General features: G+C 41.4%; 1 protein-coding gene across 1 annotated transcript in view; it reads right to left on the bottom strand.

Annotated features, from left to right (window-relative positions):
* Nucleotides 1–9966: 9966 nt before the first annotated feature.
* The window catches only part of GUCY2F (guanylate cyclase 2F, retinal), a 111062-nt gene continuing 104349 nt past the window's right edge, over nucleotides 9967–16679 (bottom strand). The window contains exons 16-18 of the mRNA XM_062183770.1: nucleotides 16084–16178; nucleotides 10147–10235; nucleotides 9967–10054 (exon numbers count right to left, since the gene is read on the bottom strand). Coding sequence (XP_062039754.1) covers nucleotides 9967–10054; nucleotides 10147–10235; nucleotides 16084–16178 — 272 coding nt within the window. The remainder of the gene's footprint in view (nucleotides 10055–10146; nucleotides 10236–16083; nucleotides 16179–16679) is intronic.

Below are 16679 nucleotides of genomic sequence, written 5' to 3' on the forward strand. Positions count from 1 at the left end.
AGACCAGTATACAAACAGCTACAAAGCAAATTAATATAGCATAACTGTTAAAGAAGTACAGATAAAGTTAAAATAGGAATTCAGAAATAGGGACATACAATTAAAGAGAAAAAAGAAAGCTTTGCAGAGGAAGTGTTATTTGACTAGATTTTGAAGGATGATAAAAATTTGTACATGTGATGGTGGACAGCAGAGAGGAGTTTCAGGTATGAGGAACAGCATGAATAAAGGCATAGAAACAGAAGAAGGAAAGGGAAAGGGTAAGTGATGGGGTTGGGCCAGAGAATATGCTATAAGGAAGAAGGTAGGGAAGGCTAAGTTTGAAGTTAACCAAAGAATTTGTAAAAATAGAGGAACATTGAATTTTTTGGAGCACAAAAACCGAAATACCTGAACTGTAATCCCAGGAAAAAACACACTGAAATACAAAGATATACACACAGAGAGAAAAGAAAATATTTCTCTGGAGTAACATACCATCTTGTGAAACACTTTTGGAATATCACTATCACTAAAGTCCATGAAAATAGTCTTGCACTTTGAAATTTTAGGCAGAAATGTGAATATGTCTGTCCTGTGGAATCAGTGACTAAGTCAACCCAATTCTGAACAATGAGGCAGTTCTACACACTCAGAAGCATTCTAACAAAGTGACTCTGACCCTAGATTGCTCTGGGTCCAAGGGAGGCCTAAAAGAACAAGCTGATCTTACTTTTGAACCACACCAAAGACATCTCAATGAAATTGAGATATTGCCACTTATAAAGAACCTAGCTCCATCAGCTATTCCTCTAGAGGACTCCTTCTCATTGCCAGTGCTGCTTGGAATAATCACTTTTTCTTTGATGTCTCATTTCAGGAAGCAATGGTCACAAGAAGTTCACTTCCTGTAATCGATTCAACTATCCCTGAAGCAGCTGGTATCAATGAGTACAGGGTAAAGTCCCTTTCTGGCCATCTATACCTACAGGATACACAACTCTACCTACAGTTTAGAAGATTTCATGGCTCTGGAGGAGAAAAGTGGTGTGAACAAATAGTGATCAGGGTCAGTTCTTGTCTTGTTTTGAAATTTGCAGACTTGGTCCTTCACCGACACCCCTAAACTATGTATTAGAGCTCTGACTTGGGATGATGGGCACATTGAAAATATTCCTTTAAAGTCAAGCTTCTTCTCAGGAATTTATGAAACCTTAGTTCTACAGGACCAAGGTCTTTGATATAAACTATAAATGAATCCATTGGGTTAGGCAGAATTGTAGGTTGATTTTTATCCACTTCAGTCAAATCGACTTAGGAACAGGTATGGCTATGAATGAGGTCCTATCTACATGGTAATGGCGATTCAGTAACCAAGCAACCTGCAATCTTTTCTCTCTCCCTCTCCTCTCTGGACTGTGATATCAGATATCAGTATAGTCACCTAGCTCAAAATGCCCCCAAACAACAATATTAGTGCCAAGCCTGTGATTGTCTATACAGGTAGACATCTTATCCCAGGATCTCTAAGAAGCATTCTTAATGATCAGGATTGTCCTTGATACCACAGATTTTTTTTTTGACTAGGCAAAAGTGGCTCCCCATCTACTAACTAGATAGTGACATCAAGATGATGGCTTCTCTCTCTGAACTCTCATGTTCTCCTCTATACTTCCATGAGATTGATGGTCTCCAAAGGCTCTGCCAACTCTATTTTCCATCTCAAATGAATAGAAAGCAAACCTCTAATTCTGTCTAACCTTTTGGATTCATTTATAGCTTACACCAAAAGCCCAAGTCCTACAGAAACATAGGACATATGCTTCTATGTACATATTCATTTGCTTGAAATTAGTCACCTTTGAACAATCTTTAGTCACATCTGGAGCTACTCTATTTTTCAGTGAGCTAAAGTGAGTATATAGATTAATGGACATCTCTGCTATTAGTCTCTCTTTAAAGGAGATCCGTTATTGTTTGGCTTACAACAAATCCAAATTGGAAAAGAGGTAAGATGGCACAGAGTTTCTATCAACGCAAACAACACACAAATAAAAGATGTAGCAAGTTTTGTAGAAGGTAATTTGTGTCTATCTCTTTGGCCCACCTATCAACTATCTTGATCTGAAGGTATGGACTATAAACAGGTTAAGAGAGAATTTTATTTTACAGTCTCCATTATTATAATGGTCTACAGTTAACCAGTCAGATGGGAAATGTCCTTGATCAGGTCAACCAGCTTTGGCTGGAGAAGAAGTTAAAGTAAAATGAACAATCCATTGTGCCCTTTTAACTAATTAATGCTCACTTGATTCAATGGAGTGCTTAAGTTACCACAAACTGTTTGATGTCACATAGATATGCCCACACAGTATGTGAAGTATTATTGTTATTATTGTTGCCACCTTCCACTCCTTGCAAGCGGGTTCCATTTGGATTAAGAACAAGAATGTGATGAGTAGCTTGGTAATAAAGTTGTTCATACTGTCTAAGACAAGGTAGAAAGAATGGGAATCCTTGAAACGATACCCTTTGGTATAGTAATTCTATGTGGTAAACCAAGTTGCAGCCCCCTGAGGAGGTAGATATTTATCTACTATCTCCTATGTCATTATGCAAAGTGCAATAAAGAACAAGTGGATCACTGAAATCTGCCTACAATCTAAACAGATTCAACTTCTACAGCCAAAAGTATCAGTAGCACTGCCAACATTAAAATGAAAATGGGCTAATTTGAGGATCAGTTAATTTAAAGTATTCTTTGGGTGAATGTTATTATAACATACAATAATCTATTAAGTGAACCCAAACAGAAGGTATAAAATAGAATAAAAGATCTAAAGGGTCTTGAGAAATTCTAACTTCATTTTTGCCTTGTCTATGTTTTCTAAATTTTCTACCATGAATATGTGCTGTTATTGAAGTCCGTAGGGAAAAAAAATCTAAATAAAAGGATTTAAATAACTCCCATAGGATGACCATTCTGTTAAGCTAAACTTGCAAAGTACAATAATCTCAACTTACAGTTTATTATCAACTGGCTTTTTTTTTTTTACCAATAATTCATTTTGAGAAGAGGGAAATAAGGGGAAAAAAGCATACATAAGGAATGTCATAAAACTAATTTAAATTTCCTTTTCAAAATGTTAAGAGTGAGCAAAGGAGTTAACATGTCACCTGCAACACCAGAGTGCCTGGGTTTGAGTCGTGGCTCCACTTCTAATTTCAAGTACCTATTAATGTGGACCTTGTGAGGCAGCAGGTGGTGGATCAAGACTGTATAAAGAAATTGTGTGTGTGCGTGTGTGTGTGTGTGGAGAGAGAGAGAGAGAGAGAGAGAGAGAGATAATGGGATACTCAGACATAAAAAAGAATGAAATCCTGTCTTTTGCAACAAAATGGATGCAACTGGAAAATATACTTAGTGAACATAAGCCAATCCCCAAAAGACAAATACCATATGTTCTCCCTGATCTGTGGTAACTAACAGAGTACCTAAAATGTAGTTGATGGAAGTGAAATTGGTACTTTGAGATGCATTTACTTTGAACAGCCCTTGTCTCAACTGTTGAGGAACAGGGTTTTTATTTTATACATGTACTATTTGTTGAACTCTTTACTTAGTGTAGGGTTAATCTTATGTGTATAAAGTTAATTGAAAATAGATCTTAGTAAAAAAAAATAAGAATTGGAATAGGAGAGGGAGGAAGAGGGGTGGAAGTTCAAATGAGAGGGAGGGTAGGGTGGGAAGAATCACTATGTTTTTAAATTTGCACTTATGAAATGCATGAAGTTTGTATACATTAAACAAAAAGTTTCTGGGTAAAAAATAACTTAAAAGAGAAAAAAGAATTGACATTTCGTGATTTGATGATTGTTTTACAGCCCTTGTCTCTACTGTTGAGGAACAGTGCTTTTTCCTTCTTACTATTTGTTGAACTCTTAGTGTAGGGTTAATCTTATGAGTATAAAGTAAACTGAATGTAGATCATTGTAGAAATTAAGAGTGGGAATAGGAGAAGAAGGAAGAGGAAGAATAGGAGTGTGGATAGGAGAGAGCGGGTAGGGTGGGAGTATCACTATGTTCCTAAATCTGTATATGTGAAATTTGTTTACTTTAAATAAAAATTTTTTAAAATAGAGTCCTTGCCACCCATATGGGAAACCTGGATTGAATTCCAGGCTCCTAGCTTCCTCTTCTTTCAACTAAATAAAATACATAATTTTTGAAAGACATCTGTTTACATTGTGTTCTAGACATTCTGTTTTGTATAATGAATATAAGCTACTTAAAATATTTGTGAAAGGATTGTTTTTGGTCTTTCTTTATCACCAACTCAAGCCACTATGCTAGTAGCAATATGCTAATAAAGAAATAATCAGTTGTGTGTAAGAATCAGGCTGTATTCCACGAAACAAATCAAATAGTAAAAGAGAATAGGGAGTGTTTTTCTTCTCAAATATGGTCATGTGCCAGAAAATGACATTCCAGTCAACAATAGACTGCATATACAATAGTGGTCCCATAAGAGTATAATGGAGATGAAAATTCCTATTGCCTAGTGATGTAGCCATGGTAACATCATAGCAAATGCATTACTCATGTGTTTGTGGTGATGCTCATGTAAACAAACCTACTGCTCTACCACTCCTGTACAAGTATAGCACATATGATTATGTACAGTTATAGTGCTTAATAATGATAATAAATGACAATGTTACTTGTTTATGTATTCACCATAGTATACTTTTAATCATTATTTTAGACTGGATTGCTTCTATGTACAAGAAAAAAGCTTATTATACAACAGTATGCCATGTTACACTGGCAGCAGCTTCATATATCTCATGTTTACTGCATCTCTTGATTACATCAAGAGGACATGTCAATTGATTGACCTCCACCATCCAGGCTTGTGTAAGTACACACTCTATAAAGCTCGCACAACAATGATATCACCTAAGGATGCATTTCATAGAACATATCCCCATTGTTAAGCAACACATGACTGCAATTAAATTAAGCAATGCATGACTGTAATTAAAACACTAAGGCAAATTGAAGAAAACTTAATTTTGGTCCATGCAGAAGGCCTTAATGAAAAAGAATCTAAGAAAGGGTTTCGTACTGTTACACAGGGGCTAATGATAAAATCAAAGGAGGATGTGATCATGAATCTGACAGATTAGTAGGCTAGACAAGATAGACATGGCTGATGTGCCAAACTAGAGAAACACCAAGGAGGGCAATAGAGGGTAGGATCAGATACAGAACTAGAGCTCACTCTCAATAGGTAGTGTTTCTCAGTAAGATGTTGACTGAACAGTCCTTGTTTCATAGGCCCAACTCGGGGGCTATAGTTCTGAGGGCTAAACAACTGGACTGTGTCTGGGAGAATCTTGATCCATGAAACTGTGGGTATAGCACCAATCCCCTTCCCTTGTCCCCGGTGACCCTTCCACACGCATAGTAAAAGACAGTGCTACTTCCTCTGGAAGAGGTGAAGGTCTATGTCTTTGAAACCTCCCTTAGAGTCTAGACTCTACTCTAGATTTCTTAACAGCTCCGATGTTAGGACCTTGTCACAAAGAGAGGATGATGTTTTATGTCTCCTTTTTTTCTGCCATGTCCAGAATAAGGAATCAGAAACTCAGTCCACAGAATTTGAAAACCAGCCCCAACCTTTTCTCCATCCTCTTGAATAGCTGTGGCACAGAAAATAGACTGCTGGATGCTGGAAGAATTTAAGTTCTGTAAAAAGTAGTCCAAGGGTTGGGGGCCGGCACTGTGGTGCAGTGGGTTAACACCCTGGCCTGAAGCGCCGGCATCCCATATGGGTGCTGGTTTGAGACCCGGCTGCTCCACTTCTAATCCAGCTCTCTGCTATGGCCTGGGAAAGCAGTAGAAGATGGCCCAAGTCCTTGGGCCCCTGCGTCCGCGTGGGAGACCTGGAAGAAGCTCCTGGCTCCTGGCTTCAGATAGGCACAGCTCTGGCTGTTGTGGCCAATTAAGGAGTGAACCATCTGGTGGAAGACCTCTCTCTCTCTCTCTCTCTCTCTCTCTCTCTGTGTGTGTGTGTGTGTGTAACTCTGACTTTCAAATAAATAAATAAAATCTTAAAAAAAAAAAGTAGTCCAAGGGTGCTTTGACTGAGTGTTCAGGGGAAACTGCAAGGAAGAACTTTTGACTCTAAGCTCAGATTCAGAGTGTTGATAATGGGAAATTTAAATATTAGTGAAAAAGGTTTCAAATTATACCTTAGGCATTTCTTTCTTTAAAGGAAGTTGTTCCAAAAGAATTAACTGCCTTACTGGCTGATATGTTTGGGTTCAGCTGTTTTAATAAAGAGATCATTTTATAATAAAAGGGAGTAAAAGCTTGCTTAACAGTTTTAAACAAGCCCATGACTTAAGCCTTATTGCTTTGGTTCATGCGACTGTGGCAAGCCATTGCCAATAACCCCTTGAAACTGGAATCTAGAAAACAAAAAGTATAAAGTGAAAACAAATGTTCAAAGGGGTTTATTTTAGGGGCAGAGGTAGGGAATTGAGGGACAGAACAAAACTTTCAGGGAATGCTTCAGTTTGTACTATGACGTCTATATCTTTTACAATAGCTCTTAACATTTATTCCATCATGCTCAGATGACCCTGGAGGCCCAGTGAGAAACTCACCTAGCAAGGACATTTCAGTTATCTTGCCTAGATTCTCCTTTCTTAGAAGGGAAAAGAGATCAGAGTAGTTTTGGAAAGATTTTGAATGACATGAAATAAGAAAGCAAAGAAACTTCTTAGCCCTCAGTTATCTAAACACAATTAACCAGACTCCTCTTCTCCCCCTTATTCTCTATGCATTTCAGCCAACTGAGGTCACAGTGGACTGGGATTCAGATGTATGTTTGCTGGAAAGGTTCTCCCTCCACCCCCGGCACTAATCTCACAGTATCTGAATTATAAATTATGCTCATTAAATACTTTCTAGAGATTCAAACAAAATGAAAAAGAAAACAGAGTGTCTCCTACTTTTCTGTGAAAATAGACCTTCTTCTCTCAGTCCAAGTTGAATTTGCTATTTTGGAATGACTAAACTTGGAGGTGGTTCTCTGCTGTTCCTTAGGGTTCACATCCATTTCAGTTTACATTCAAATGGTCTCTTTGGTGAAAGCTAGGTAATGAGCAATGCTTATAAAAGCTACTTTCCAGGAGTTCCCTTATGCTGGAATTAGGCTTGAATAGTCCTGGAGGTCGGTCATCCCCAGATGTATAGTCATTCATTAATTTCTTGCCCAGGCAGAGCAATTTGTTGTACTGCAGAGAGCTTTTCCATTGCTTCACCAAGAGAAGAGTCAAGTCCTGGAGCCCTTTGCTCCTGAGTGGGAGAAAGAGAAACCAGTCAGTATACCTTCTCCATCTAGGCCTGCTGCAGGATTTCATTATGAATTAACTCAAATATCCCCACCAGCACTCTACTCTGTGAACAGCTTGAAAATGGTTAAACTATACTGGATCGTTGAACAAGTAAGTGTTATTGCACTTGTCAGGTTTACATAATTAGATATTGTTACTTACAAGGGCTTTTACAAACGGAACAAAAAGGGGTGCATATGGTCCTTAATTTACCGATGTGGTTTGGCCTAAACATTTGTAAATTGATGATTTGGAACTCGGAACGCCTTCCTCCACAGAAATTGTGCTCTATATGTGTTGGTCAGGTTTCTAGGCAGTCCACAGAGGCTGATTTAACCCACATGGAGAAGACTTAGGTTACCACTCTGGAGGGATACTGGCGTCATGAAGAGAAGGAAAAATGTGCTTTATTCCCAGTCTTTGAGTCTAAGAAGAACTCCAAGCCGTTATTAAAGGAGGTGGAATCTTAAGTGACTGTTCTACCTTCATACTTGTTTCCACGGTTCTCCCCTCCACCGAGGCTCTACAGTTCTTGTGCTTTCTCAAGCCCACTGCTGTGACCCTCTAGTCTTCAAAGCTGTCAACTTCCTCATTTCTCCTTGTCCCAATCAAAGTGAAACCTCCAAGTCCTCCTGAACTAGCTCAGTTCACTCTCATTGTGAGATTGTTGATTAACAGCTCCTTGCCCTCCAAAAAGCACACCTATGAGGCAAAGAGGTAGCTTCTCAATGCCACAGTAACCCCAGTTGGCAAAGGATTAGAGACAATGACCAGAAAAAGTGAAAACCAAGTTTGAGAACACAAGATAGAGACCACTACAAAGCCCTGCCTGAGAGATGGCTCCTGTAATCAGTTCACCCAAACTGTGCCCCCTCTCACAGCATCTTTTGTTCATCTCTCACTAAGCCCACAGGTCTCTATAAGGATTTCAAATTTTCCTCCAACAGCTCCCATGATGGTGGAGGCAGGTCAGAGGCACTCATAGACATCGCCGGTCTTCTTCAATTTGAGCCTATCTCAGTTAAGTGTTGAGCTGTAAATTCACAGAAAATTGGAAACATTCTGGAATAGGTGGTATTGCTGCTGACATCAACGTAGGATGTTTAGTGAAAGAGAGATGGGAGCTCTTCAATTTAGGCCAATCTTTTGAAGTTTGTCAAATGTGCTCTACTTGGAGAGTTTTGTGGTTTGCATAAGCCACCAAGGCCACTGTAGTCAATTAACATACTGACTAAAACACAAGTGCTCATGAGACCAGGATCAGAGTTTGAATCCCTTTTTGGGCCAGTGGTTTCGATCTGTTCCACAAACTCACAGCCCACAGAAGCTGACTATCTATCAAGGGGGTTCATATGAATGAGTGTATAAGTAGCATGAGTGACAGCCAAATGAATTCTGGGAAATCAGCACCAAGTCCAATGATGGTGAATCAGCTGCAGTAACTTCTGCTGCAAACTCCAACATGTTCTTAGAAATTGATGGGTTTTGGTAGAGTGCTTCCAAAGACCATATCGCCCTGTCAAAGAGAACATCCTTCCAGAGCTTGCAAACACTTTCGTGCAGAGACAGACAGAGGCAGTGACAGAGACAGAGACTATGTGTCTGTGTCTGTCTAAGAATGTCCCTGTGTTTCTGGCAATTGGATGACTGTATGTCCAGCTGCTTATCTGCTTGTGTCAGTCAGTAGAAAACAACGAAGCCAGGGGTTGGTACAAAATATTGCCAAGGAAATGCATGCTCAGTTCATCTGAAACATAAATGTACAGGGTACCTGTGATTGTCACAGAAATGAAGCTGCACCAGGGTTTTCTTAGGAAAGAAATAGGCACAGAGAGTTGACAAAGTTAGCGTAGGTTAGTGGGAGATAAGAATCATGCACAATTTCCATGAGAGAGAGAATAAGAAAGCAAGATAAGGAAGAGACACTGAGAGGAGTCCAAGAAAGCAATAGATTCCTCAGAGAGCAATACATGGGGAGCATTCTTGATCATTAGGTTGTTGCTGCTCTTGTATGGGAGAAGGAACAGAGAAACTTGTCCTGGATCCTAGCCAGAAAGTCGAGCAGTACCCAGTCTTATTTTGGCAATGCCAAGTTTAAAGGGATCAGGTAGTGCCTCCAGAGGAAAGGACAAAAGCATCCCCTCTCAAAACTGTATTGCCAATAGATCCCAGGAAAAGGAGGTAGCCACAATATTGCTGTGTTGCCTAGTTACGTATGAGTCACTAAAGACCTGAGGTAGTTTACCATGTGGCCCAGGTGCATGACAATGAGAGAGACAGGTGCACCTGCCTGATAACTGGATAGCAAGGCCAGCTTTGTTAGCATTCAAATGTGTTATCAGTGCAGGAGGTAAGGGTCTCTCTCAGGCCAGGGCAGCCAACCTCCCTCAGGTGCAGTTCAGTTTCTGCAACACGCCTCCCAACAAGGTTTTTGCCCAACTCAGTGGAACTTGGAAATTCACCAGCTCCATCATATGCTGCCAACAGAGTGTAGGCTGTGAATGGCACACATGCCAACGGGAGCCCCAGCTTTGAAAATCTGGCAAGCTCCCGCGCTCTGTTTTCCTGTTGGCCATTACCTTATGGCTTGTTTTTCACCAGCTGCCTTTCTGCTTTTCTTCTTTGGAAGGCTGCGATCTCTGCTGGTTGTAGGCCATGGCCCACTTGCCTGAGGGGCAGGGAAGACATCAAAACAGGTATTAAAGAGATGTGGCAGACTGAGGCATTGGGAGACTCAGATTAACTGTGAACTCAACTTACCCATCTTTGCCTACTGGTGGGGGCTTGGGAAGGGGCTTGGTGAAGCCTTTTTTTCCAACCAGCCAAAAGGTTTCCTCTGTGCCTTTGCCCTATAATAGAAAATTTGGGAAATCTTAATGATGCTATAACCAATTTTCTTAAAGAAGTCCTTCTGTTCAATAGGGTACAAGCATTCAGTTTGGCTCAGAAACTGCCTCGATTCCCCCTTGTCTCGCCACTCCCTGAGATCTTCCAGCTTGCAGGACTTCTTTTTTTTAAGAATTATTTATTTCTTTGAAAGTCAGAGTTACACAGAGAGAGAAGGGGGCAGAGAGAGAGAGAGAGAGAGAGAGAGAGAGAGAGATCTTCCATCTGCTGGTTCACTCTCCAATTGGCTGCAACAGCTGGAGCTACAATGATCTGAAGCCAGGAGCCGGGAGTTTCTTCCAGGTCTCCCACATGGGTGCAGGGGCCCAAGGACTTGGGCCATCTTCTGCTGCTTTCCCAGGCCCATAGCAGAGAGCTGGGTCAGAAGTGGAGCAGTCAGGACTCGAACCAGCACCCATATGGGATGACAGCACTGCAGATGGCGGCCTTACCTGCTATGCCCCAGCTTGGGCCCCTACAGGACTTCTTTATCACATGTTACCTGAGCCTCAGGAAAGCTCCACAGGCTACAAGAGCAAACAGATGAAAAGGGTAAACCATATCAAGCTGTCATCCAGATGCTTTATCTATAGCTCCCTCTTTGGGAATGTGTGGATGTTTGGCTTCATAGCAACCAAGCATCTGGATTCTCAATTGAGGATTTGTTTGTCATTTTTACCCTGGTCCCTCGGCATTAGGCAAGCCATTGTATGTTCTATCTGGAGTATACACATCGAGATTCTGACCCCTCCACTCTCCGCATCCAGTGTTCTTTCAAAATCCCCCAAAAAGAATGGAAATGGAAAACAGGCTGCAAGACTTTGATTTGAAGCTCAGGGATTCCTGGATGCTTTGAAAGGTCCATATTTCTGCTGTATTCTTTTATCCTACTAAGGGATTCTTACCGGTAGTGTGAGACTCCAAGGAGGCGCCCCACCTACATCCCAGTTATTTGCTTGTCAAGAACCATGTGTCTAATACTATAAGGGGAGTGTAAATTCAAACTAGTCACCCCAGAGTCTGAGTGATGACCTCACAGGAGCCAAATGTTCTGCCTTGTTTCTGTCCTCCCTTCGTTCTAGTATACCTCCCAGTGTTTTTCTCCTTTCAATTCTTTTTGGACTCTCTTCTCATTTCCTGCAATCCATAAGGAAAAAAAATGTGTTTACTCAGGCTGAGAAAAGTAACGGGATGTGTTTACAATTCATTAATCTGAAAGATGGTCTCACTCTCAGCAGCTCTCATTTGGAACAGGTCTAAATTGTTTAACTTGGAGACTCCAGTCAGGGTTCCCACTTTAAATATCAAATCCACTGCTTTCTATTTTACAACACATCCATTCATCCCTCCATAGTAATGATAACAATAATTAGCACATTTAATTGGAGAATCTCAAGGCATTTTGCAAATATGCAATTAAGGGCTGTGAGCAAGTGCTCTATGAGATGTGTACAAAGAAAATACCACCATAGCTCATCTCTGTTAACTAGCAAGAACTTCACTCTAAAGCAGTTGCTTGAGGTGAACAAATTGAAAATATATCCCATCAGTCATTTTTGCATGTACCTTACCCTTCCTGTTCCAGAACTGGGAATACAGAGACAGCTCTGTGTTTAAGGAGTTCACAGTATAGTTAAATAAAAACAACTCTAAGGCCACTTCTTGGATTCTAAACACATTAAGCCAACTGCTCTGCCTCCAAAGCTCACTCTTTCCTTATGATACCTGGTGAAGTGTCTCATGTAGACAGTTGCTCAGTAAATAATCAGACTGCTCCAATAACCAAAACTCTAAACACTTGAGTACTTGGAATACTGAAAGCATCATTCTGGCTAAACCTGGGAGTACTTCAAAAAGTTTGTGGAAAATGAAATAAAATGATAAGTTTATTTGGGGGCAAAAAAAATTGAAATTCATGCCTACAAAGAATGTTCAAAAAGTTCATGGAAATGCATATTGTGAAAAATGCATGCATGGATTTCAAAATTTTTTACACCAAATAAACTTACTATAATTTCATTTTCCATGAACTTTTTGAAGTCTCTTTGTACTGTTAGAGTGCAGATTGCAGATCCCCCCTCCAGCCCCAACCATATAGGACAGTTTGTCTGAAGATCTGTAAGCCATCAGGACAGCTTGCCAATTTTTAAGGCAGTTTTGTGGATGCCAGGATTGTCCAGAGATTTGGGTGGGTCCTGGGACACACTAGGATGTCAAAACTCATGGTTGCAAAAGAGAATGGCAGCATTATGGGGCTCAGAGAGGCTTCCAGATCAGAGTACGCAGGGGAGCTCCAGGGGCTCTCTGAGGGTTTGGAGCCTATCCAGAAGAATTCTCAGCATCCTAACTCTATGGCAACCCTCCCCACTTCCACAGTTCTGCTTTGGGAGGCACAGAGGGGATACATGGATGACAACACCTAAAATCTTAAGAAAACTCTGACTCAATATCAATTTCTAGGCCATCCCAGAGTTCCCCCAAATAGTAGCATGGCACTTTTCAAATACTTTGGCATCTCTTGTCTTATTTAATCCTCACAAAAATCTTGGAAGGGGCCGGCGCCGTGGCTCAACAGGCTAATCCTCCACCTTGCGGCGCCGGCACACCGGGTTCTAGTCCCGGTCGGGGCACCGATCCTGTCCCGGTTGCCCCTCTTCCAGGCCAGCTCTCTGCTGTGGCCAGGGAGTGCAGTGGAGGATGGCCCAAGTCCTTGGACCCTGCACCCGCATGGGAGACCAGGAGAAGCACCTGGCTCCTGCCATCGGAACAGCGCGGTGCGCCGGCCGCAGCGCGCTACCGCGGCGGCCATTAGAGGGTGAACCAACGGCAAAGGAAGACCTTTCTCTCTGTCTCTCTCTCTCTCTCACTGTCCACTCTGCCTGTCAAAAATAAAAAAAAAAAGAGGAAAAAAAATCTTGGAAGGTAATTAATTATGTTATTAATCTCATTCTGCAAGTGAGGACACCAAAGTTCATGGGGGTTAAATTATTTGTCAATAAGCAGGCATAGCTGAGACTTGAACCCAAGTATAGGACTCAAAAATTTAAATTATTTTCCTTCCACACCAGGAAACCTCTCCAACACACTGCAATCAAGAGATGGGTCTGGAGGCCAAAAATGAAATGACTGGGAATTTTAACGATTATGAGATTAATGAGTTTCCAGAGAACCATAGGTCAGAGGAGTCCTCTAGGTGGACAAACAAATGGAAGCACAGAGAGGATGAAGCTACTTGTCTAGTGTCACACACTGAATTATTGGTGGGGCAAGAATTACAGACCAAACTTTCTGACCTCCATGAATCTGTCAATATAACTTTATTATTTCTTAGCTCAATTGCTGGGGTGTGTGTGTGTGTGTGTGTTAGGGGTACAAGCAGGGGTGAAAGAGATTGAGGGAAGGAGAATAAATAAAACAGTACCAACAAATAAATAAATAAAACAGTACCAATGCTTAAGAACCTGCAACCAAATACAATTTAGCCCTAGAATTCAGAGATAAGGCCAGAAAATGTCCATGTTGGTCATGACAAAAACTGGGTAAGAAAAACCATTTGATAAAACTGAGCGTAGGCAACTACAAAATCTCAGCAAGGGGTTCCAAACTTGTCAGGAAAACATTGAAACATGACGTCAAATAATAAAATAATACATCACTAGCCCTTCAGGAGACAATTTTTTTTTAAAAAAAAAAGCAGAATCGGTCAGTTAGACATTGGTAATTTGCTATCTGCACAGTACAAAAGAGGGTTGCAGTGGGCAGTGACACAGGAAAGGCCAAGGTTGGGATAAGCAGAAGATGTTACTGGCTGCAAAACTTGAGCCCAAGAAAGAGGCTTTAATGGAGGAATATAAAGCATCCTGCAGCCGGAAACAAAGGATGTTTCTAGGCATCAACTTTGAACTCACACATTGCTGGCCATCAAATGTAGCCTGTCGACCCCATGTGTTGAAGCAACTATTGCTTCCAGCATCGCGGAGTGGATGAAGCATGGGGATATTGAATCACAATTTCTGAAGTGTGCTGCTGATGTGGTCATAATGAGGATATATAGCATGCCCACAACAGATTAGGAACTTTCTGTCCGCCAGTGCCCCTACTGTGTATCAGGCAATACCTCCCTGGTGAGGAGGTAGAAGGTACAGAGACAATCTCCACTTCTACTTCCTTTCTTATGGTTTTACATGCTTCCCTCTTCCTGTTTCTCATTGGACCTTCCTTTCCTTCAGAGCCCCCTTAGTATCTCCTTGACAGTTTCTCTTCTCAACAAAGCCTCTACCGCCCCCAATAACCACAGTCCAGTGTAGCATTAGCGAAAGGCTCTTCCACCAACTTAGTGCAGCATGTCCTTGAATTCCCTGTGCTGGAGTTTTGGAATTGTGAAGTTGCAAAGGGCCCTTTTGAAGTATGACTTGCTTTGTCCATGAAGCACCCTAAGATGCAGGTGTTTCTGATTTGAATTTGTGGGGCAATAAGAATCACGGAGGGCTGGGAGCACATATTTAATTGTTCAGTTTTGCAAGTGGCGCCTCTTTGGTGCTTCGACTTTTAAATGAATTTTCCGTGGCAAGCAATAGAGGGAAGTGGCTTCAGGGAACCAAGCTGCCATGATCCTCCTCCACTGAGAAATGATGGAATGTGTGAAAGCAGCACAGAAGTGTTGGGGCATTTGATTCACTGTCCAAGGAATATCCCCACCTCCGCCAACTCACTGTCCGAGTCCTGTGCAGAGGCGGGAAAGGAGTCTCTGTCCTGTGGAAGAGACTCAGTCTACCTGCAAGAGGACATCAAGGCTCTATTGTAAGGGGCTAACTAGGAATAGCCAGAAAAGGAAGTCATCAACTAAGAGTCAGGCCTGCCAACATTTAACTTCTAAAATCTAGTTACATATAGATCATCACCATTTAGAGAAGGCATGCCGATAACATAGCCTAATTGTGCATCACTTAGTGCTCTGCTTCTGCTTTGCTCAAGACTAATCCTGAGAAAATCATCTTCGCACAGCATGGTGTCATGGAAAGGGTACTAAGCAGTAAGTAAGGCTTCCTGAATTTTGACCCAATTCTGTTGTTGACTGACTGTGTGACTATTTCTCCTCTCTGGACCCTGGTTCTTCATCTGAAATAAAGAAGTATAATTATCAAGATGCCTGAAGGCTCTTACAACAAGTTCAGCCAATGGTCTTGGGATCATCCAGAAGGAGATGAGAGAATCCAGCAGATATGGCAAAAAAAGGAAAGCTATTGTAATCCTGAACACCAGCTCAACTGATAGCCCTAACAGACAGGAAAGGTGCTACAGAATGTTTGCCTTCATATAAACTGACTTTTTTCATCCTGGTCCTTGGGGAAAGACATTAAGCATGCCTGGGGTTAATGTGATATTCTAAACAGTAGGCACTGAGCAGGCAAATTGAAAATTCAAACTCACCAACATGGTGGTTTATTGACCAGCATTAACTACCAAAGCATAAGCAAAATGGCAATTATAAAATATAAAGAACAGTATATCTTATTGGAAAGGCAAATGCTAGTCAGTTCTCTACTAAGAGAAAGGCACAAATCACAGTCTGAGAAATGCAGAAGGAAGCTCAACCACCTTCCCCGCCTCCCTCAGAAGCCATGTGCTGAAGGGAAGACAATTGAGGAAAAATGGGACACTCTTTTAAGAACCCCATACGAGGTTGGGGATTCTGTGTAAATTATAGCCCTGAGTCTCAGACACCCAGGTAAACTCTGTCATCAGACCATGACCTCTCCAGAAGCAGGCGTGTCTAAGCGGTTTGGTTGAAAAGACAAAAGAACATTATACCTTGAGCTCTGTCCTTCCTCGAAGTTCCACTTCATAGCCCTCACTCAGGGTTCGAAGAATTGTAACAGTGCTGAGACTGACATGAATGCGATAAGCTGTAAAAGAAGGGAAGACGAGACTTTGACTTAACTTTCATTGGTCAAATGAATTAGAAGTGATGAATATAATAAAGTAATTACTTCTGAATGAATTAAACCTTAGGCCAAGTCCTGAGAGAGAACTTTAGTTAGCATTTCACAGGAGGGGGTGGGGGGGAGTGATGGCCTTCTTCACAGGGCTCAAATAAAGGGTTAGTTGTAGCACCTATCAGCCTCCTACACACTATCTCAGGTGAAAGGCCATGCAATAGAAAGGTGTTAATTTAACTTGAAAGTTGAGATGGAGAAGCCAGCAAGCACCTCTCTGCTCTCAATTGAAACATGACCTCCTCTGTGAGAAGTTTGGCCTGAGCCGCTTCTCTCACAGCTCCTAGGGCTGAACTCCCAACCTTTCTATAATCCTACTTAAGAGAAAAGAGAGTGTCTTCCACATGCATCTTTACAATAATCTCTCAATATTGTTGTACTTAAAATAGAACACCCACGGGAAACATCCCA

Source organism: Lepus europaeus, chromosome X (genome assembly GCF_033115175.1).
Source record: "Lepus europaeus isolate LE1 chromosome X, mLepTim1.pri, whole genome shotgun sequence".
Taxonomy (NCBI): Eukaryota; Metazoa; Chordata; class Mammalia; order Lagomorpha; family Leporidae; genus Lepus; species Lepus europaeus.